General features: G+C 38.2%; 2 protein-coding genes across 2 annotated transcripts in view; both read right to left on the reverse strand.

The window, feature by feature from the left end:
- LOC145991713 (uncharacterized) overlaps positions 1 to 24,896 on the reverse strand; it is a 659,814-nt gene that overhangs the window by 413,799 nt on the left and 221,119 nt on the right. The gene's annotated exons all lie outside the window — the stretch shown is intronic.
- LOC145991396 (neo-calmodulin-like) lies at positions 11,431 to 12,124 on the reverse strand. The gene has a single exon (XM_083127386.1). It carries the CDS (start codon positions 12,030 to 12,032, stop codon positions 11,580 to 11,582), a length of 453 nt encoding a protein of 150 aa, XP_082983512.1. The 5' UTR covers positions 12,033 to 12,124; the 3' UTR covers positions 11,431 to 11,579.

A 24,896-nucleotide genomic window follows, 5' to 3' on the forward strand; every position in this document is an offset into this window, starting at 1 on the left:
GCATCACTTCCCCTGGCGCCACCTGCCGTCTTTGTTTTGACGCGTGCGTTTATTTTCAACCCTGCCTCGTGTTCAGCATGAAACAAGGTACGTGTATTGTGAATTTCATTTTCCTATGTATGTTTGTTCGGAAATTATAACGTTTTTTTCGGGTTCGAAAGCTAGTGGGACACCCGTTAGAATGATCATGCTCCTCTTTTTGAACTTCGGCATCTGCCTCATTTTCTCATTCATCTTCTACAGTTAGATGTATAGGGGGAAGTGGTACAGGTACTGGCCTCATAGCAGATGGCAAATTTGGGTATTCTAGTGTGTATTTGCGTATATTGCTTATTCCTTTTATCTTTGTAATACAGAAATAACAGTCCGATCTCGTGGTTCAAGCTACACCATTCCCATTGAAGTCGCATTAAATCCGAGGTTCGTTCCCTCAAGGTGATTCAGCCCTCCCTACAAATAAAATCTTGAGTGCTTTATTATGCGTTATTTATTATTTAAAATATTGTTTTACATACATTACTTATAACAGAGAAATACAAAAAATTCCAAAAAAGTAATACTTAAAAAATCTCATTGTTTAAAAACTGTGGGTGAGATTAAACTTAGGAGTGCATATTTGAATTCAGTGTAAAATTTTACATTAGAAATACAATATACGTTTCATGTGACAAAAACTCTGTTTCCCAGTGTAATTAGTAGCCACAGTAATTATATTACTCCCATTTTACATTCGATCCAATTAATCAACAGTCTGAATAACAAAACACAATCTTTATGGTCATAGTTTATTCCCACACTGCACGACACTCTCTTTTGACGTTTTCACGATATTTTCAACTCGATTCTTTAAACGATAGTTAATACAGTCCCTACCAAAAGTTAAAGACCACCGACTTTTTTCATATAAATGAATCCTGACCGAAGGTTTTTGGTACAAATATGGAGTGAAATTATATGGAAGTAATATTATGTGTGAGGCATATATTAGCGAAAAAATATTGGCATACGTCTTGTAGTTCTTGAGATAGGAAAGTGGAAAATCAAATTTCTTAACTGAAAAATCCAGCATTTTGATGTACACGTACCCGACGTCGTTATTACACTACTGAATTTTTTCCAGTATTATGGAACACAAACGAAGGTTTTGGCGCAAAAAAAAAATTGTCTTTTTTTAGATTTTTCCCTAAAATTCGCAAAATAAAAAATATAGCGAAAACTGAGAGGTCTTCAGATAACAATATCTACCTCGGCGACTGCGCTGGAGTGAACAAATTTATCAGTCATTAGTTGAAATGTGTGTCAATAGATGACGCAGAAAGACATATCTCGAGTAGCAGCATTGTGCAAGTCCAAACCTGTTTTCGTAACGCTTGATAATAAACAGGCTGTTTGAATCGCAAGCTACGTGATAATGGGGAAAAAATCTGTGCCCGTGGCCGTCAAATGGCAAATAATTGGTATATACAGATGCAATAGGTCTCATAGAGAAATTGCAGTCGCATTGAATGTGAGGAAAACCTGCGTGGCGAACACAATAAACAAATTCAAGCAGCAAGGTACACTGGTTGATAAACAACGCTGCGGCCGCCACAGGGTAACGTCTGTACGCGAGGACCGGAGTATCGTGAGACTTGCCACACGTTAGCAGCAACAATGGCTTGGATTCAAGCGAGGGAAATCTCATTGTTGCCTTGGCCAGCAAGAAGTCCGGACCTGAATTCTATAGAAAACCTATGGAATACCATTGATCTTCGTGTAGCCAGACCCCAGACAAGGAACGTCCAGGAACTTCGTGAACAGATCTCCGAAGTATGGAATGAGATTACGCCCCAAGAATGCCAGAGAATCGTGTTCAAATGTGCATGAAACTTAAAGGTGGACCTATTAACTATTACAATTTCACACTTCATTCATCTAATTTCAGGAGAAATGTTTGTTTCCAAGTATATTTTCAAAGTTCAGATTTAATGATTTTACAAATTGTACCTTTAGTTGCATCTATTAGTTATATGTGCATTAATAAAGCCCTTACACTTTCTTGATCTTGATGTACCTTTCAATAACATTACATAATAATTCCAATTTTGTATTAAAGTGTTTATTTCATGAAAAGCACTCGCATATGTACTTTTTCTGTTTGTCTGAAAAACACATGATAAGGTGGTTTTAAACTTTTGGTAGGGACTGTATAAACCACGTGAAAATCGGGGATTTCTATAACAAATATCAGAATATTCTAGCTTTCATGTAATAACATAAGATTAGTTGAAGGGTCAAAGGAAAAAAACAGATAAGTCAAGGCTCGTCAAGCTCAATAAAAATGAACTTTCCATTGAAAGATGTTACTGAAAGTGTAAATAAAAAGGTACAAAAAAAACAAGGTTTCATGAATTGATGTGTCAAACAGGGTTATTAAAAGAGAGGCCAGGAACTTTAAATAAATTCAATTCCGGTTCAGGGGAAAAAATCAGCAAGCGTAAATGGGTCCTGTACCGCAAATAATATTTTTATCTGTAAAGTATTTCAATTCGGTCCAGGAACCTTTTTTCCGGATTAGTTTAAATAGGGTCCTAGTTGAAACGAAACAACACCATGTTGTAAAGTCCAGGACTGCATCTACATGGCAGGACATGAGAACACAACCCTGCTTACCATAGAAAACCGACTCACCCGGTTATTAACCCTGACCTTTCATTTCAGATGATGAATTAAATAATGAAAAATAAAGATTTTATTAGTACAAGGGCAGCTGGAAAAGTTTCTGCAATCAATATGAAAAAACACAAGTGAAATTCTGGGAATCGCTTTATTGTTTTTCAAAGTATTCACCCTTAAGATCGTTACACTTTTGCATACGCTCAAACCAATTTTGAAAGCATTTTTTCGACTCTGAAGCTGATACCTCAGAAACCGCTGTTCGGAATGCGTCAACAGTTGCTTCAGGCGACACAAATCGGTAACCACGAATCTTATTTTTCATGTGTGGGAACAAAAAGATGTCATTAGATTATAAATCAGGTGAGTACGGACAATGAGTCATTAATTCAACATATTTACTGGAAAAAAATCAACAGTTTGGTGCGCTGAGTGGGAACTGGCGTTGTCGTGGTGAAGAATAATGCGACGATTTGGGTTTGTTTTACGCAATTCATTGATGACCTCTGGTAAAGAAATTGTTGTATACCACTCAGCATTTACAGTTCTTCGATCTTCTAAAACTATTGTTGCCACATGTCCGGTATAACCGAAGAAACAAGCAATCATTTGCTTGGTAGCACTCCTCGAACGAACACCTTTGTTGGTTTCGGCTACTTTGAAACACCCAAACAGTGGATTGCTGTTTAGTATCGGGTTCGTATGAATAGATCCAAGTTTTGTCCCCTGTAACGATGTAGTACACCAAATTTGACTTGCCTCGGTTGAATTGTTTGAGCATTTCTTTACACTAATTTACACGAGCCTGTTTTTGAGCTTCCGTCAAGTTGTGTGGGATCCAACGGCTTGAAAGTTTCCGTACGTTCAGAGGACCATGCAAAATCGTATGTATTGCTTTCATGTCAATCTTCAAGGATTCCTGAATCTCACGATATGTCACATGGCCATCTCTCTCAATCATTTCACGTGCAGCATCAACATTACTGGCAACAACAGACGTGGATGGACGACCTTCACGAAATTGATCACTGAGAAATGTGCGAGCACGCTGGAACTGGGAAAAGCAATTGTACGTAGTCCTATTGGATGGTGCTTCATCCCAAAAAAGCCAAATGAAGTCGTTCGATGCATTGTTTCGGTGTTAAAATCATAAAAAATCATTGCCCGAAAGTGTTCACTAGAAATTTCCATTTCTCACACGAAACTACTTCTTGAAACTGCTGTGAAAAATTAACGAATAGGCTTAAACAAATAGTCAAAGATAATTTAAACATAAAAAGGTATATTCCTCCGATTTTTATAATAGCGGAAAACTAGCGCCACTGTTGGTGTTAGTTTGCAGAAACTTTTCCAGCAGCCCTCGTATTTTATCAGGATGAATTTGGTATTTAACGGAAAGGAGAGCCTCACATGGCAACCTGCAGAGAATGGACAAAGATATCTGTAATAAAGGGACGGCCGATGGTATTAATTCCTTTGTGCCGGGTCCTCCACTTAACGAACACTAAGTGAGGCACTTGGTCTCCAGTAAGCAAGCTTCGAATAACAAGAGAAGATCAAAATTGCGGTCCCATTATTTGTGACGTCACGGTTGCTGCCTGACTCAACCACAAGACCCTTGCTCGCTCCCTTTTTTTCCCGCATTATTCACCTGGAGCTTCGCAAATCATTTCGACCCATACCAATTACGGCCAGACCAATTTACGCAAGGGAACCTCTTGTTATTGTCAGGATCTGTAGCCAACATCATAAAGCACTGCTTGTGATCTGGCAGTCAAGAATCTGTAAGTTCAGAGTTTGCTCAGAATGGAAAAAAATGTTCCCGTGATCTTATGAGCAAAAATGTGCATTAAAAAGCGTCACTCACATACAAGGTGGTCAGGGAAAGAGGACCAAAAAATGCCGATAATAAAAAAATGTAGGGTAGGTCCATGAAATATATTGTCTTGCATTGTCATTATGGATACATTGAACACCATATCTACCGGGTGGCCAGAATTAAAGTTACCCAACTCACAGCCCTCTGTAACCTGTTTGAGTCATCGTAGAACTCTGAAATTTGGTGAATCCACTATGCAGATCATGCGGAAGAGGATGGCGATAAAAAACATTAGTTCAATTTTCCGCCACCAGGTTGAAATGTGGCGCTGTACTCCCATGATGGGTTGTAATAATGACGTAAACTGCTCCAATTGGTTATGGATTTGCATTTACCTTGAAATCTTGCAATAAACGAGAGATTATTTTCTCGCAACTTCCAGCCACTAACAAATGTTTTTATAATTAATAACTCAGCTAAATCACTTAACGTGATTATTTGTACAACCCATCATGGAAGTACAGCGCCGCAATTCAACCTGGTGGCGGAAAATTGAACTTTTTATCGCCATCCTCTTCCCCATGGGTCTGCATTGTGGATTCACCAAATTTCAGAGTTCTACGATGCCTCAAACAGGCTACAGAGGGCTCTGAGTTAGGTAACATGAATTCAAATACCAACACCAAGCACCATATGATTGATTTAATTTTTGTTTTAAGCCCAGTTTATTCACAGATAGACAAGATCAGTCAAATCTTTTTCATCCTTACCTATTTCCTTCAGGATCATCTCAACGTCGTCATCTTCGTCTTCGCCTTTAGCCTCCCCGATGGCTCAGTGGTAGCGTCGTCGCCTTGTATTCAAGGGGTCTCGGGTTCGATACCCGGTGGAGGAACATAGGAGCTAGGATCCTATTTTAAGCTGTAGGTCCAGTCCAGATTAGCCTTACTGTGCATAAAGTGGACGTAAAACACCATCATCAATCCAATCAATCAATCGTTTTGGACTTTCTGCAGGTAGATCCTACACATTGTAGATATACTTGCTATGACAACAGCCTTCGCACCGTCGGCCACTAGCTTTAATCGGCCATACTTTGCACGACAGTTGATCATCTCGCTTGCACTGGTCCAGCGAACGCTCCACGGAAGTGCGAGCTTCTCATCTACATACTGCTGCTCAAAGCAAGAGCAGAAGTGGAGTAGCCGCTTGCGATCAGAAACAAAGGCACCTTCTTTTAACGGAACAACTTCCGGTTTCTTTGCCATGATTACAATGCCACACCGTTACTCAGAAAGCAGTTGAGAGGTTTCCCAATGCAAGAACGCGACCGACGAAGCCTCCTGCCTCGTACGTATAGTCCTTTCCGCCCATCCTACAACACTGCTCTCACTGCTCGCTCTCCATTGCACACGTGCACATTAGAGCGCTCTGCCACAAATACGGCGAGTTGACCTGGCGTGATGTGGACACTCTGAGAGCTAGTACTGCAGGTTGGTACATCAGCAATTGTAGCTGATTTAATAGATAGATCTCTAGACTGGACAGCCACACAGATGCAGTCAATGGACTCAAAATGCTTCTAATAAGATTTTCTGCTTGTTACGTGTGCATAGTTTATTTCAACGGATTGTAAATTTTGGAAAAAAAATCAGCATAAAAATCAAATTAGATACCATAACATAATTTGAAAACCGGCTCTATTATGTGGTAACGAATGTAGGACTCTTCGTCAACATGGTAAAACTAGAAAAGATTGTTCACAAATAAGATTTTTGATGTCTTTATGTCGAATAACCTTACGAGACAATATTAGAACTGAAGAAACCCGAAATAAATGGAAGGTCGAAGCAAGGATGGAAGAAAGTTTTTTAAAAAATATATAAGTTAAAGTAAAATCAACATGTTTTGAGGAGGCCTCGAAAATTATTAAATTGTACGCCAAGAGGAAAAATAAATTAAGGAAAACCATATCGCCGACGGAATGATCAATTTTTGTAGTCGCCGAAAGGGCTTTGGTGGTCATCACACTGGTTTCTGATGTTTGTCCACAAAAAAATCGTTCTGTTGGTATCACATCTTAATAATTTTAATTAAAAACAGATATGCGGAAAGTTTGCTTAAATTTGTTATCCAGTATTAGTAGACTAATATGAGTACATTTTCAATAAAATTTATCCGGCGTGATCTTTCAGATTTCTTTAAAGAGATAGTAATACTGTCAGGCAATAGTCGGGCATAAGTGAGGAGGAAGTTTAGGCGGAATTATTTCCAGGAGGTCGGTCACGTTGAAAATGGATATTTAATGTATAAAGCTGTTCACTTATCAAGCTTTTTGGTATGTTGGCAGTGATGGAATAATTGACTTAATTGATTAGAAGGTTCATCATTTGCCATTGTACTCTGGGTATTTTCTTCAATAAGGGACCCGTATATTGTAACTACAAGGCCTCAAAAACCCACCGAGTGCACCAAAGAAGGAGAATTTCCAACCAGACCGATTTTGTTCATAACGTTTTCAGGAGTTGCACACTTTTCAGGAGGAGTAACTCGCCTCCGATGACGATAAGTAAAACCACTGTGCGAATTAAACTTCTTGCTTTGTGGGAGGGGGAGGATGCCCACTCAGTGGCGATTTTGCGATTTTATTTCGGAAGGTTTTTTTGGGGGGGTTATGCAAATTTAAACATGTTACCGGTTAGTTATTACCTTAGAGAACATCGGTTCTAACCTAAGCCATTAAATTGTATGATAACATTTATACGTAATTTAGAAGCACTTAATACATATATTTACATTCTAGGAAAACCCAAACATACACAAAAACAGCAATCGAACATAGTAACACCGAAAATATTAATAACTTTCTATTGTAAACCTGCCTACAAGTTTCTTGTCAGCTTAAATACATGTAAAATATCAGAACTATGCAATGAAAGCTTTAGAGGAGCCTGCTGTTGGCTCGGCGAGTTGTTCAGTTACAAAATGGTGTTTTCTTTTAATTCACAAGGATACATACCTTTCAACAAGGAAATGTTTCATAACTGGACCATTACTGGACAGAAATGATTTTTTCAATCGTGTTTGGTACATAGTTAACAAATGCTATACTATATGCTTTCAATTCAATTCTCTTTGAGGGGGATATAAACATTTCTGGCAGGGATAATAATTATTATATTTCGCCAGAGATAAAATTCTGTCGGGGGGTGGAATCCCCGGAAACCCCCCTGTTAATTCGCACACTGAGTAAAACTCTTACAAATCAGAAGAAACGCCTCTCTTTGGATCAGTAGGAAGGGCCGTGATGAAACACTGATGTGGATTTCAAGGTACGACTGGCCGACAAGACGATGAAGCCTGTAGAGTCCAACTTTTTTTTCTGTTCCCTTCCTTCCAGCTTCGCTTCCGATCTGGCGTCCTTTTCTGGCTTCCTTCCAAGGAGGTTCCTCCTCCGTCTCAATTAGCCCGGAGACAAGTCGATCACGAAAATCAATTTGCCTCCTATTAGCATCGATCGGGTGGAACTTCCCCGCTGCAATTTCAATCCCAGCTCCGAGAATTGCCCTTTTGCCGAAATCGCTAATAGCTTTTGTCTGCCGCAAAAGTAAAATTGTTTCGATTAAAGGGATGTTGAATTTCAAGCAGAGGAAATAACTCGCCTTGGAGTTAAGTTTCTGATCAAGTGGCAATTAATTCGCACGAATAAAAACTGGGCCTCCCAGATGGCGCAGTGGTACCCGGTGGAGGCTCATAGTGGTTCGGATGCTACTTTAAACTGTAGATTGGTCCGAAGATGGAAGTTTATATTGGTTGTATGAATCAATATCTATTTACTAAGGTCATTTGGTAATACGACAGAAATGTTAACTGACATAATAAAATATAAAATATAAAATATAGTATAAACTAAAACAGAAATCAGCAAATAATGCACATTATGTGAATGGAAGTGCATTGGAAGTCTAATTGACAATATATACTAAACACGTAAATAACTAAATACGTATTTGAAAAGTAATAACCTCGAGTTTTTATTAAAAAATTATTTAAGTTTAATTTATTTACTTAATTATTTATTTTAATTGGTTATATTTAGAAATTATGATTCCATTAGTATGTATAATTCATTAAATTAAACGAACCAGGCAAACTCTGGTTCTGTTTGACTATGCTTATTTCGTCCTGACTCTCAAGAGCAGGAGAGTTGTGACTTTCAGAGTTGCATAGATGGCACCACTGCATTTGACTATTCTGCCAGCGGCCGTGAGGAACATGTTTACTAATGACGCCAACGAGCCTCAGTTTAACAGACACATGCAAGCCTGTCATTACGTTGGGGAGAGGAACAACTTGCATCAGGCTACTCGAAATGTTTGCTGTTAGCATTCCGGGTGTACGTTCAGCGAGAGTTTTCAACATCTCTCTCAACTAATGCCACTCATAATGAAGTATGGGGTTATCATTATTTATAATTTGTTATTCGTGTATGCATAGTTATTATTCTTCCCACGTAACGGAGTTAGCATGCGCGCGCAAGGGACAAAATAATTACTTCCTCTCATTACCAGCAAGTTGGAATTGCTCGATTTGATCCGTGGGTACAATACAAGGCAAAAAATAGAAAATATTAAGAATGGGACACATAGATCCTGAAATGCCCACTGGCCCGCATGGCGTTATGTGTGTTGCCTAACTCTACAGAGACAGGCGAACTTCTCTAAAAAGTCAACGACCCATTATCTTTTACACAGCGCTCTCTTTACTCTCGTGGGGGTAAATCTAATATGCAGTGCGTTTCAAAAGTCACACAATTCTAAATTTGATCGTTTGTTGAAACACCGTGTTTTCTATGTCTCTACGAATTTATAATACATTTAATTGCCAATTTGTGCTGCACAAGCTTCTAGAAATTAATTAATGAACAACTTCATCATAAATATTTTTTTCCAGAATGCCAATTTCGAGGAGGAAGGGTTGAAACTACCACAAGATCGTAATTGAAAATTTGTGAGTTGGAAAAAGCAATTTCATGAGTGAAGTAAAAAAAGTAGCATTTAGTGCAATATTTCTTTTCAGAAATGCGATATTTGAAATTATAATTATTAGTTGCTCACGGCTTCCATGATTTATCCTTACCTCTCGATCAATTACAGCTTCTTTTGTGCTCCCCGATGGCGTAGTGGTTACGGCGTTCCCTTGTAATCGCAATGTCCCGGGTTCGATCCCTAGTAGAATCATATGACACAGTGGTTCGGATCTAGTACCGAATAGCCTCTTTGGGCGTAAAATGGCCTTACGTAACTTTACTGAAGTGCCTAACATTAGAACGAAATTTATAATGCGAAATTAAATTTGAGGTCCTTCGTCCTCTCTCAAAAATATACACACCAGAAGAAGGCGGATGCAGTGCTCCAATACTGGTAAAATATACATTAAATTGTTTTTATTTAAGTGAGTGGTATAAGTAAAATTAAAGAACAAGATCTAGTGAAAGAACTAAAGTTTATGCGAAAAAGTTTCATTTTAAATACAAAAAATGCGCGAAAAAATTATAATGCTTAATATAATGAATTTTCATGAAAGATGAAACTATATACGAGTATGAGAGAAATCCATCCTCTTCGTAAAAGTAGTTTTAATTTATCAATGTACAGAACCTGTAGCACAACTGGCATGCACTCCCCAAAGTAAATCGTTAATGCGCCACTGCCCTCTTTATACAATTTGTAGTACTCTTCGATAAAATTATTTGAATAACGAAACTAATGGCAGAAACATTTCTCGCTATCCAAAATTTGGATCTTTCTTTCAACCATGTCAGAAGCCTGTTGGTGACATTTTCAATGCTGCCATGCACTTTTGCGCTAGAGTATAGCAGTTGGTGTCATTTTTTCGTATGTTGTCATGAGAACAGAAACAGAAATATAAAACAGATCAGCGCCTGGTAAGGAGGTGACTGAAAGCCCAAAATTTGGGGTAAATCTAAACATTTCGGCAATACACATTTTTCTAACAAATGGGTCAATTTCTATGGGCACTGTCAAGTAATATTGTATTTCAGAATGGAAAAAAATGACCAAAGTATACCTATATTTGTTAAATGTGGCAACTCGCTCAAGAAATGCCGATTTCCAAACCCATAAAGTAATTTTATTAACGATCCCGTGGTTTATTTTCTGTGCCGAAGTTGGCATTCTGTAAAATATTTATTCTAAATTTCCCAATTAATAAATTTCTACAGGTTTCTCTACTGCAAAAATTGGCAATATAAAGTATTACAAATACGCGGAGATGCAGAATGCCCGGTGTAAATACGTTATACAGCTTTCGAATAAGAAGCGATCAAAGCTAGAATTGAGTTATTTTTTAAACTCGCTACATATTACATTTTCCCGCTAATATATAAAATATCGTGGTCGTAGACTTTGTAGCGATGTACGCTCCTCGCCATAAAGTTAGGCAACACACACAACGCCATACGGTCCATTGATTGATTGCTGACTTTTGACATCTTAGTTTCGAGATATCGACAGGTTACTTCATCGATTGTTGCCTCTCACAATAAGAGAGACGGACTGACGGGCTTAGTTTGTTGCGTTGACTATTGTGTAGGTCTATCAATTCCATAAAATTTCTCTTTATAGCTCTGGCGGTTTCCTAGATAATAATAGCTGACACAGACAGTCAGAAACCGCGAATAAGGGTAAATGTTCACTAAATTTGATTAGTACCCTAAAAGGACATGCCGTTTCTCGGAAAGCATATACCGTGGCGGAGTGGTTAGTACATCGCGCTGCGACGCCAGGGGTCCCGTGTTCGAATCCTGGCTTGGGCATGGACATTTATGATGTCTATTCATCGATTTCATCATATCATCACTCTTCCACATCTTCGGAAATTAGCCAAAAGTGGCACAAGAAGCGAAGTAAAATAAATCAAATCAAAATCAAAAAAATAAGTACAAAAATTTATTGACTCAAAATAGCCGTGATAGCGTCCATTTACATGTCTAGGGTAGTGGGTTGAAACGCGAGCACTAGATTTCATCGAGTCTCTACTCGTTAATTTGAATGGGATTGTATAGACACGTGCCAAAGAGGATCTATCTCTGCATCATCATCATGACGAATTCTTCATAGTCGATACTCCCATCCCCGTCTATGTCAGCTTCCCGTATCATGTCGTCCACTTCATCCTCCGTCAACTTCTCGCCGACATTCATCAGCACCGTCCTCAGCTGTTCGGCGGAGATGTATCCGTTGTTGTCCCTGTCGAACACCTTGAAGGCTTCCCTCAGCTCCTCCTCCGGGTCGCGGCCCTGCTGCTGCTTCGACATCATCGACAGGAACTCGTCGAATTCCAGCATCCCGTTGCCGTCCTCGTCAACCTCGTCTATCATCGCTTGCAGCTCTTCCTCGGTCGGGGTCAGCCCCAGAGATCGCAGCATGGTCCCAAGCTCTTTGGTCGAGATGCTGCCGTCGTCATCCACGTCAAACTTGCAGAACACATCCTTGTACTGCTGGATTTGCTCGTCTGTCAGCTCGTACGAGTCCATTTGCGTGTGTCGTGCAGCGAAATTGTTCAAATCCGAGCGTTTAATAACGTGGTTGCCATTAGCATCAAGCAGCTCGTTTTTGTTCAGCTTTGGATCACTATAGATCCACACCGTGGATACTGTTACATGTTGTCCTCTCTTTGTTGGTAACAATGGACAACAATAACATACAGCCGAGTTTATATTCTTTTAAACTTAACTGAAGTCTAAAATATCTCTTATCCCATGGGTTAGTAAATTTGCCCCATATTATGCATATCACACACACACGCATAATGTGTGTGTGTGTGTATAGTATACAGACAAGGGCTGATTTTTTAGTAGTGGCAACTATTTATTTTCTAGACACATAGCATACATACACGGTTCTAAGTTTTACAGGTCTTCGATGTAGTCCCCAGTGTTGCGTACAACGTGTTGCCAGATATGTGGAAGCCGTTGGCACGGCCTAATCTGTTGATAGTGTGAAAAGAGCGATCTACTGCCAGAAGAATGTCTCGAACTGTTCGGAAGCGAATCCCACCAAATGGTTCCTTCATCTTAGGGATTTAGCATGTTGCAGTCCATCGTAACACTGTCGTGCTCTGCTACTTCTAGCACATTCAATTTTTAACCAGCTCCGCTGCTCCTGCTTTGTAAACACGGCGACTGCACTCCACGACTGCTCGCTTACAACTGCTTTGTTCTTGTTGTCACTGCGCACGGGCATGGAGTGGAAAGAGTGAGTTCATTTGCTCTGAGGAAGGGTACGCATGTCACTAACCTTTGGTATAAACGACATTGCCTGGCTCCGTTTCACGGTGTCGCTACATCCTAGTTTCCACTACAAAAAAATCAGCCTATGTATATTATATATATAATACAGGGTTTCCCATTCGAATGTAGCCCCAGAAATTGTTGTGTAAAAAGGGTAGGTGGAGAGGAAATGAAACAAAATTCGTACCTGATATCCCTTTATATGTGAGAAATTAAATCACACGAGGTGCTGGAAATATCCTCCCCCAGCGTCTCAAAAACACGACGTTGCAAGTTTGTGAATGTGTCTGCCAGAACGTCGGGTGTCACTGCCTGGATTTCACGGCGGACTTTCTCCCGTAACTCATAGAGGGTACGTATTTTGTCACGATAGACCTTGCCTTTCAGGTGTCCCCATACGTAAAGGTCTGGTGGGGGCAAAACCGGTGACCTGGGAGGCCGTAATCCTCTTGAAATGACTCTGTCAGGGGAAAAGGATTCCATCTCAGCCACGCTCACTCGAGATGTGTGGCATGTTGCTCCATCTTGTTGGTACCAATCGAGTGTCAATTCCTGATCATCCAACTGATTCACGAACTCTCGACACAGTTCACTGAAAACACGGCGCCAACAACAACGACTCGCGAAACTTGCTTGTTGCTGCCCTTCCTCAACGGCTACGGCGTACAGCCGCGTCACCTTTCTCATGGAATAAATTACATCCTCTCAAAATTTCATCGCAAACGGTCAAATATTTACGTAATGACGTGATGTTTTGCGGGGCTACCATCGAGTGGGACACACCGAACTGTATGTGTTACATGATCTAGAAAGCCAGAAAACAACCGGAAAAATCTATTTTCCCCATCACGTAATACAGGTGATAAACTCCGTACCTAAACAGGCCCCAAACGGGAAAATGAAATGTATGTTAAAACTGCCTTACACAATTTCTAAATCTAATTCATTCATGCACTACTAAATAAGAACTAAAACCATACTATCTGTGAGGACTAAAAACTCCTTATCTATTTAAAGCTGAGGCTGTAAAGGGGCACTCAGCACAAACAAAGGACAACACACAACCTTATCGTAATAAATTCTGCTAATTGTTAAATGGTAAGCCTTTGGAACGGCTTGCTCGAGTTAGTAAATTTATTTTGTTGTTGTTACAAGGAAAAGGATGGCGTGGAGTGAATAGGAACTGCATCAGAATAATCTTGAACGCTGTAAAAAGAAAAGCTGGGAATTATAAAGTTATAACCTGAAGTCTGCAGACTCTGTTCGGTATCCAGTTTATGCTGATGATGCGAAAATGTTAAAGAAAACTTATTACTATCTTTCTGCGTCCTTGTGTATATTTGCGTTACCGTTGTAATGATGTGAAAGGAAGCTCACTTCCGTTGTGAAAACGAATACATTTTCCTCCTAAGCTCTAGATGCGTCTTGTGGAAGGAAGAAATTACCTTGGGAATTACGTACGAAAATCTTAGTCATTGTTTTAATAGGTACACGGTTTACTCTGCTAATCACCGTCCTACGAAGTTAATATCGGCGGTGTGCGGACTCATGATCTTGCTTCTGAATGTTCCTGGTTCGAGTCATTGCCTGGTCATTAGTGTTCCTTTGCGAGAGCCCTTTCGTCTAATGCCTGTGAATCGATATGCTGAAATGATACATTTAATTGAATCAAAAGCTGCATGGTGATGTATTCCTTGATAAAAATGATTTGTTCAAATGAATGGAACTCTATACGGTAAAAAAGGTCAAATGAGTAGCTCAAGTATGCAAACTATCTACGCCCCGCAGGTTTATCCAGTTGCAATATTTATCGCGGAGTCGTCTGTTCATTCCTAGCCGTTGTTTTCAATCTTTTGTCAATGTTTGTTTTCATTTCACTTAAAGTTGGATAATTCAATACCAAATTCAAGATGAAACATCAATGTTTTCTCTAGCACTAGAATCTAAGAAACTAGTTTAGCAGCGCCTTACGCTGGCTACTACTCCACGGAAGCCGACCAATACCAGTTCCAGAACTTTATAGTCGCCCTTCTCGTTGTCTCAATCTTCAGATGCACGGGGTATAACAAAGCAACTGAGCTTTGGTGTGGCGTCCACACGATCATGGCACCCTGGGCGCTTTTCTTTTGCCAGAAATCAGCCGCGGGGAGATTTAAACAGACGTCCAGTCGCAGCCTGCAATGCACCAATTCAGGAGAACGAAGCGAAGATGAATCCACGAAACCAAACACACACACAAGAAAGGAACAATGCATGGAAAGGCTTTCCGCAAGATTTAGCCCCTGCTCATTTTCCTCTCCGCCGCCTGATGACCGACCAGGAGAAAGATAAAAACAAAACATCCGTGACGGATACAGACAAAAAGCCATGGGAATGGACAGTTTGCTGCTACGGCGGCTCTTCAGGTCTTTTTTCTGATCAGAAAATCCAACAGCCAGCTCGTCTTTAGAGAATCGTTTCTCTGATGCTGTCATATCCTTGACGGCGAGAGTCGAGGTTTTTCCCATCTCGCGAGCATCTGCTTCTAATGAAAATTCCTCATGGAAAAGATAGCAGAAGCTCTTGTTGCTGGTCAACAGAAGATGTAAGAGATTCGTAGAAGAAAGTATAGACAATCAGAAACAATACATCGGGTACTCAGGTCGTATAATGTTATTCGGTTAGGAAATTGTCCATCTCCCTTTCAAAGCGGATCCAAGAGCTGTCACGCAATCATTTATAGCTCGAATCGTTTCTGGGATATCACAAGATTGAAGGTATATCTGCTGACATTCAATTGTCACGCATAAAATAGAAATGCTACAGTCTAAATTCGTAAGGTACGCCACTTATAAAGAAACAGGCATATATCCCCGATACGAATCATACACTTCCCTCTGTAAACACCACAACCTGCCTTCTCTCAGCAAAAGAAGGAAGATGCAATTGCTCTGTTTCTTATACAAAATCATGAACAATAATATTCAAGTGCAACATCTTCTAGAACAAATACACATACGTGTTCCTATCTCCAAGACACGATCCAAAGGGGGCCTCTTTTATTGTAGTAACAGAAGATCGAACATTATAAATAAATCACGTATCAGGAGAATGTGTGAACTGTACAACAGATGTTCCGAAAAGGAACCAAAATTAGACATATTTCACATGCCTATTGGGACATTCAAAAATGTTATTCAAGGAATGGAAGAATAAATGTCAACAATGTAAACATAAACGCAATATTTGTAAATATATATTTCTTTCGTAGTTTATACTCAATTACATATATGTACGTACTTTCTAGTGTGTCAATTATTTACAGGTCATTTATTACACACATAATTAATATATTTCTTTAATGTAAATAACTTATATCCTTGATTTATCCTTGTTTATTTTATTTCCATATTTTATATAAATTATAATATTTTATATCAGTATCGTATATATATTGTACATGGTGGTAAAGATCTGATATACTGAGTGTAAAGATAAATAAGAAATGTAGAACACTGTAATTGGGCATTCGCCTGTTGTGTTTAGTAATAAATAAATAAATTATGTGCTATGTAGAGATCTGTGGGAAAATAATCACTTTCAGAACGTCTATCATTAGTTGATATCAATGTGGATTGATTTAAATTAGGTTGATTTAAATCAGGTGATTTTTTTGAAAAATATCACTGATTTAAACCACTTCAAATAAATAATTTATAGAATAATATACATAAGGATTTTATGTATGTCAGAATCACTTTTCGTGAAAGTACATTACACTTGAAATACTTTAATGGCGTTTATTAGGCTCTAAGAAAGAAAAGGAAAGGAAACAAAATATATGCACTGATGCGGTGAAGCTCATACGAAAGGAAATGTAATATGTAAACTGTAAAGACACTTAAATTTATCTTGATTTAAAATTCAATAATTTTTAAAACATTGCAGACATTGCAAAAAATTGCAATCATTTTGTGTAGAAAAATATACAAAATACTAAACCATAAATAATGTATTTATCATTAAACTGTAAATAAACATGACAGCTGATGTTTTGCAAACTATGATTACAAAAATTGCCAAAATTCAGCTACAAGGACCATAAAAATATTTTAAGTTACAATTATAAAGTACATCGAAAATGTTTTAGTTTTACTGGAAGAAAAGTTACTGAAATTATTGTAGTTTCATTAACACTCAACAAACATTTAGACATTTCCATAGTAGCTTTATATATCAGGAACAGAAAAATATATATTTACATATGCTTTTTATGTGTTTTAATCTAACTGTTCAAATATTTTACAGAGCCGTTTACTAGAAAATTCCTTTCTACAAAAAAAACATACCTAGGTATATCTATGTGTATGATACCAAAAAAACCATACAAGCAATTTTAAGCGGGTGTTTTAAAAAAATCAAAAAAATGATTTAAATAAAAAAATCAGATTTAAATTTTAAAAATCATCAAAAATGATTTAAAAAAATAAAAATCATGATTTTTATCCACCCTGGTTGACAGCCTCCAAAGAATTCTTCGTATGCTTCGTCACCTCCAATAAAGGAGAGGACAAAATTCCCAGAAGAGTGCATCTACTCATCGGTATGGAACACATACCACAAATTTAGAGCTGTTGTAGAAATAAGTATAAGAGCTTTGAGCCGAGAAAGATATTCTCTATACAAGGTCACTCTATACAAGGTCTGTCAAAGTAATAAGACTGTTTCAATATACGAGTACTTCTGTACTTCTGTACATATGCTCAAACTGCAAATCAACTTTACCTCCTTAAAAATAGTTTCCTTGGGAGACCACACACCGCACACTCCCACTCTTCATAGCAGCGCTGGAAGTCGGTGACTGGAAGGACCTTCAGTTAATCCGTTTATGCTTTATTGATGTTCTCTACTATCTGAAAATGCGATGGGTCCTCAATTTTGGAACACGAGACAGGCACATGGACTATATCAGGGCAATAGGGTGGATTTTTAGCTAAAACTTAATTAATGAGATCGGCGTGTGACAAGGGGAATTGCATGGTGAAGCATCCAAGTGTTGACAAAGTCCAATTTCTGTGTTAAAACTAATTTGACCGTGGTATGGCTCAAATTCAACTCATCATCTATCATTCGTACAGCCAGTCTATGATTGGGCAACAGAAGAGCACTCACTCTTTCCATTTTGTCGTCGGTTTTCGAAGCTGAAGGTCTTCCAGCGGGGAGTTCATCTTTAACAAATAAACGGCTCTCCAAAACTGCCTTGTGCCACTTGAACGCTCATATCCTCGACAAAACATACTTCCCACAGGTCCATATTTTCACACATTTTCGTGGCATTTTTCATGAGCTTCACACAAAGCAAAATTGTACTCTTACATTTCCGTGATACACGACTAACAAATTGATTTAAGAAAAACAGCATTAACAATAACCTATTGGCACTAGCGACTTACAACAACAATAGCTATGTTGATCAAGTTTTTGGTTGACGTGTGATCCTGCGGCATTGCCAGATGTGGTGCAATTTTGCCAGTTTCATTACTTTATTGACAGACCTTGTATATAATGGCAATGAAGTGAGCTGGACAACCTACACCAATTAATTTGTGCCCAAACTTGCTTTGCAACCTCTGGAAAATATAGTTTTTTCCCTTCCTGTAAGAACTGCCGAAATTTGTGTTTGTGTTGTCTCCTGATCAGACAACTTTCTTCTCAATATTCCAACACTTTAATAATTCCCAAATGTAATCTGTAAGTTGTTCTACTCATTCCCGAGGAAGGTCAGTAAACTCCAAATCAAGAAAGAAATCTGTCTACATATTGATTAGACCATGGCTGTATGTTTAGACAGATATGCAAATGGTTCACTAATGTTTACGGACTGAAAAGATAACATGCTACTCACTTAAGTACTCTTCAGAAAATTCTGTTATCTCCTAGTGGTGATAGAGCATACCAAAAACTACAGCTGTAATGATGAGGTTCGTTCTAGAAGTGAATCCTTTTCTTCAGATCTGTGTATAATGCATATAACAGCTCGCACTCGCGTCTAATGTACAAGTAACGGACTCTATCCCGTATCTTCTCTTCTCTTTTTTCTATATCCATTCTTTCCCTACGTGCACATCCCTACCCTCTTCTTCCCGCACTCATGGTGCCGGAAGCATAGCATATCAAATTGAGCAACACCCAATTTTTATGTTCCACAACACAACTAAACTGGTCTTCTTCAAATATCAGCGACAGCCACATGAACTCTTATTTATGAGAACACTATTCGCAGTGTTGTCCATTCTTCCTCGACTTCTAGATAAAACACTAAATAACAATCGTAGCGCACTTTTCATACAACAGCGTTACATTTAATACAGTTCAGAATGAGGAGTACACAGTTTCAGAAACGTACAAAAACGATGACCGTTTTTGTGCGTATAACGGTACTACCAAACCAACTTACACCTAATAAATGTGTTACCTACGCACGACCAAGTAAATATTTGAAGCCTGTGATTGCGTATTGCCATCTACTCTTTGTACGGTCAATCTCAGGACATAGTTTCAAAGTTATATAAATAAATATGGACAACACTTACGTATTCTTGTCTTGAATAATGTCAAAACATTACGTTCACTGTAACAATCAAGTATGTACTCAGCATCAACTTACCTGTAACAAAAACGAAATCACAGTGATTACTAAATCTATGAAATATTTACATCGAAGAGCAATTCGTTAAAAATTATTATACCCTTGAATTTGAATACTTGTCAAAAGCAATGTCTTCCAAAAAAAAGCATTTACGTCTATATTGTATATGTAAATGTCTTCCAAGAAAAGGCATATACATGTATATGGTATATGTAAATGTCTTCCAAGAAAAGGCATATACATGTACTATATCGTATATGTAAAACAAAAGTAAAACAATAATGGACAATGAATGGAAAGTGGAGAAAATAATATCAACAAACATGGTAAAATGAAATACTACAGAGCCAGGAGTTGAGTGATATTAATAAATTGGTGAGGCGATACGGAAGGATTGTGTAATTCATAAGATGGTCGCGGTTAAAGAAACTGAATACATAATCCGTATCTGTAAAGGAACAGTTAAGGTACAATAAAGAACATTAACTTTTTAGCACAACGAATCAATCATACGAAATCCAGTAGTTGGTTGAAGGTCATAACATTGAATCCCACCAATAATAATAATTATTAAGAGTGAATTTCTAAAACCTTTGTTGTTGTTTAAATTGCATTGTTAATATATGCGTAATATTATCTGGACATGAATCATTCTCTCTCCTACCAAACTCAGCCCCTTTATAGAGTACATTTCGAAAGAGCATATCTTTCCTTGGTTGAGGATTCGAAGGTAGAAGTTACTTACTTAATTTAGTTTTTATTCTGTGTCGCTTTTCTGTCACTTCCGGCTGATTGCGACAATGGCAAGATGATGAGATGCATGAACGAACAATCACAAAGAATCGATGACACATCACAAATCCCCTCAGAGGGATATGCTTGTTGTGGTTTCAGGCGGTCGGTAGAGCCTCGATAGGCTACAAAATGAAGCCCAGGGTGTACTACGTGAAAGAGAGGTTGATTACTGATCTAGTGTCTAGTGTTGACAGTATAAGGTAAAAAGGATTCACCTGAAGGCAGTATATTATGTGACATAGTGGAAAAGTGTACAATACACAACTAGGATTGAAGCCTACTATTGGATTAAAAATTATGTATACTCGAGTTTGGACTTCAATAAAAAATTAACCAGTAGACATACATGAAAAGAGTTACATCAAAATTTAGCTTATTCTGCGTTAATGTATGCTAACCATATTTTTTCGAGTGCACCTTCGATTTTTTATCGTCTTGAGAACAAAAGTGCTGTTTTTTAAAGTACTTAAACCGATCGCTCACTTTGAAATTCTATAAATAAAAAGCGGGTGGTCCGACCGTGATTAAATATTAATCTGATGCAGGCAGAAAGGTTTTATACACAACTCTTAATTTCCGTTTTTTTTTTAAAGTTAGTCAAGAAACCGTTCTTATCAATTTTGTGAAACAACTTTTTCTTAGTATTGGGTAATCCTACAACTACAATATTGATCTTGTTTTGAGTGGGCCCCGTGGCAGAGTGGTTAGCACATCGCTCTACGACTCCAGGGGTCGAAGGTTCGAATCCCGGTCTGCGTATGGATGTTTGTGAGTGTCCATTCATCAATTTCATCATATCATTACTCATCCACATCTTCGCAAATTAGCCAAAAGTGGCACAAGAAGCGAAGTAAAAATCTAAATAAATCAATCTTGTTTTGAAATGTATTATTATCAATGTCAATTCGCATTGTGGAATCGATTGTGTACAGATTTTTTTTCAAAGGAGTAAAGATGTACGTGTAACGTGGCAACACTGCGAGACAGTTCTGCATAACATCGAGATTCTGGGTGTAAATGCTGTTCTTTTATGGACGTTCCTTTGTGGTTAGTCACTCACCCACTTCAATACTTTCCCATTCATCTTCATCGAAGTTACTTTTCCGCATATCGAAATGGACGCACTAACCATTATGAAGTCTGCCTGTGTTATTCGCTTCAGACATGAGATTGGGAAGAAAACTGTCACTGTAAGCAATAATTCCGACATCATCTGTTTCTTGCAAAAAAAAACAACTTAAACAGCATTGGACAAAGACAGAACCGGGGGAAAAAAGATCTAAACAAAACTTGCGCTCGAGCAAGCTTCATGATGAGACCGGCTTCCCCACAGAGATATCATCTACCTTTTGGGGCTTTATGAAACAGCGCACGATCCGGAAGCCACACACACACAGATTGTAACCGGGGCGGTTGCAAAGAGATAGTAGTTGAGCCCCGAGATGTTCCGGCATTCAGTGCGCTTTGTGCGACTTGCATTACCATTTCCGTCACGCAGAGAGGGGCTTAGCGCTGACGCTGAATGTGTAATTCCCAGCTCCTTTCACATCGCGACGGAATCCCAATTATGGGGAGGAAATCTCAGTGTTCCTAACTCAGTATAATTCCCACCGAAAGTTTATTTTTTTCTTTTGCGTAATTACTACGTGATCGTTTCACTGCCTCTTGATGGCATTACAATGTAGTTCCTGAATAAACGTGTAAATTACGTTTCGTGCTCGGGCTATTCAAGGGAAAGGCAAGTAAGTCTGCCTCTGGACGAAATGATTTTTAGAAACAGAAAAGCTTGATTGATTGATTGAAATTAAAATTCTGGGTGCGTCTGCACTCAGGCTACTTTACACCCGTCACATTAAACGTCACACACACTAACCCCTTACCATAACTAAAATAAACTTGTCGTATTTTTCCTCTTTCTCATTTTGCCTTATAGCGTCGGAGTAAACGTGTCTGAGGATTAAAATATTCTTACCTAAGTTAAAATCTGAGGCTGCGAAGGGGTACTCAGCACATATGAAGATAAAACAAAGGACAAAACCACACACGGTCCTACGGAGGATTATACTGGCCGTAGGCCCAGACGCCAGGGCCTCGTTAGTCTTCAGTTCAGGATGTTCTACGTGGAGGTAAGGTTGACATTGGGGTGTAGTACGTAAAAAAACTTCAGAATGTTTATATTAGTAGAATACCAAGAGTGGTTAATGAGGTCTATAAGCCTGCATTTAGCACAACTATCATAATAAAAACACTTTCAAATATTGAAACTTTATTATATTTGGGGAATGAAAATTTTGAAATGTTTTATTAATGAAAAGATGGATCAAATATGACCAACTCCAATTAACTACTGCAGTTATAAAAGTATCTGATTTATATACTCGTATTTGGTTCTAGGTATAATTAGATTAAATAGAGGTGTCCATGAGTCGTTTTTAATGTGAAACTCGAGAAATGAAGTTTGTATACATACAGTGCACATACTCGAATATATTCGTACCTAATTTCTGAAACACTCTATTTTCCACTTACGAAACTGGTACAGCCGCAGGAAAACTTTCTTTGCCTCCTGATTATGGATCGCAGGCCATGACTGTATTGATTTTCGAAAAATCTCTGTAAACATAATATATCATCCATCGTGACGCCCCCTGCTACAAAGCGCCACTAACGAGTCCTCGTATATCTCGAAAATCTAATTAGGTATTATTAGATTTAATTAACTTAAATAAACCATGATAAAGAACCTATGTCATTTAGTACAAACATTTGTTGTAATAATTATAACTTTGGACTCTGTATTTTACACTCATGAACTTTTCCCCTTTTCTGCAATTATAACTGCGTACTTGATAAATTAAGTTGCATTTTCTATCATTTTAATGCACTTTGGTAGTTTATCTTTCTTATTTATTTCATGTATCAATCCATCTTTTTGTATAGATATAGTTTGTCTGGGTAATAAGTATCTAAAGATAGAAGACTATGAAATTAAACCAAATTATTTTACAACTTTTATAAATGTTGAAAGAGAGAAATTGCCTATGTTGTAAGCAGCCCATGAATTCAAAATTTTTGAGCTACAATATTTGTATCTGATAGATATCTGGGACGAGTGGTTTCTTTAAGTGAAACTGGTTGACACGTTTCAAGATGACGACTATGTTACGTGAGTGTAAATTGATACACACTCAGCTGAACTGGAGTACTGGTCAAGATTTTTCATTTATACGAACCTGGTGTTCATTTAAACATGATGGACTCCAAACCAACTCCAACGTAAGTTTGTAAAATATACTTGTATTGTATTTAGCGTCGCTTTTCTTCCACCTTTTGCTAATCGCGACGATGAGGAAGAGTAGTGATGAGATGAAATTACTGAAAGGACACTCACAAAGAACACTCTTGCCCAAAAACACTAAATTCACTTACCAAACCAGTTTTATTTATGTAAAAGACAGTCTACACGTAACGTTTCGACCCTCTCTCATGGTCTTCTTCAGACTGAGAAATCTTTTAAGACAAAAATTGGTTATTTCTGAATAAGGTGTTGATACAGGGTCGAAACGTTACGTGTAGACTGTCTTTTATGTAAATAACACTGTTTTGGTAAGCGAATGTAGAATTTTTGTAAAATGTGAAAATGGCTTAATTGTGTTGCTAATGCTAAGGCAAGGACTCAAATCCGGGGTGATAGAGAGTGGACTATTTTACATGCTCGGCCACCAAGACAACAGAAAAAAAACATTTGGCCCGGTTGACGCCCTGAAGCAATGTTTTAAAATATCAATACCAGTTAATGTATGTGAATAATTTCAGCAGGTCCACAATATTAACTTTGAATGGTTTGCTTCGACAATGTGACGAAACGCATCAATGTATGATACAAGTGTAGTTTTGGGGGTATTATCTATAATTCAGTAGCTTTGCTATGTCATCTGTACGCCTATTTTGATATCAAGGACAAAACTACAGACATTGAAAAATCCACGACGTTCCTTGCATAATAATTATACAAGTATGCCAGCTCTCATTGATAGAAAGTGAAACAGAGCAAAAGTTAGCTCGAGTAATTGGACGCTAGGAAACTGAAAAAAGAAGAAAAACGAAGCTATACGAAAAAGGAAGGTTTTTCATAATGCTTTGATGTTTTGTTCCTCCTTTCTCAGTCGATGATCACGTAACGCTTATATTCTTCTTTCTTCCTGGGCGTCGCTTATGGTGTTCTCTGATCTCCTACAACAGCGAACATTGGACGAAACCAAGCGGGAAGGATGGGCCCTTTGACACGATAATAAACCGTCGTGCTGGGAAGAGTCATATCCGTATCTTAACCGACGAACAAAAAAAATGTTTTCCGATTCGTGTACGATTCATGTGTTCCTGTTAAATGCAGAGGGATAAGGCTAGAAAAGTGTTTAATTCATATGTCTTGGCGGCACCTTGTCACATACACAGGGGTGGAAAAACTTAAAATAATTCAGACTCTAGCCCCCCTTCCAGGGAGCCAGTTTTGCTTTTCAAATACAGTGTAAGAAAGCTATGAATCCAGCTAAGATAAAGCTACACATTATGAAATATGACAAGATTGGATTAAAAGTTATTAATTATTACTTTATAGTAACTTTCCCTACCATATCACTGCAGATTTTATAATTCAGCTATGAACATGGCAGGAATTTATCATG

The sequence above is a fragment of the Lepisma saccharinum genome, chromosome 8 (assembly GCF_977018435.1).
Source record: "Lepisma saccharinum chromosome 8, izLepSacc3.1, whole genome shotgun sequence".
NCBI lineage: Eukaryota > Metazoa > Arthropoda > Insecta > Zygentoma > Lepismatidae > Lepisma > Lepisma saccharinum.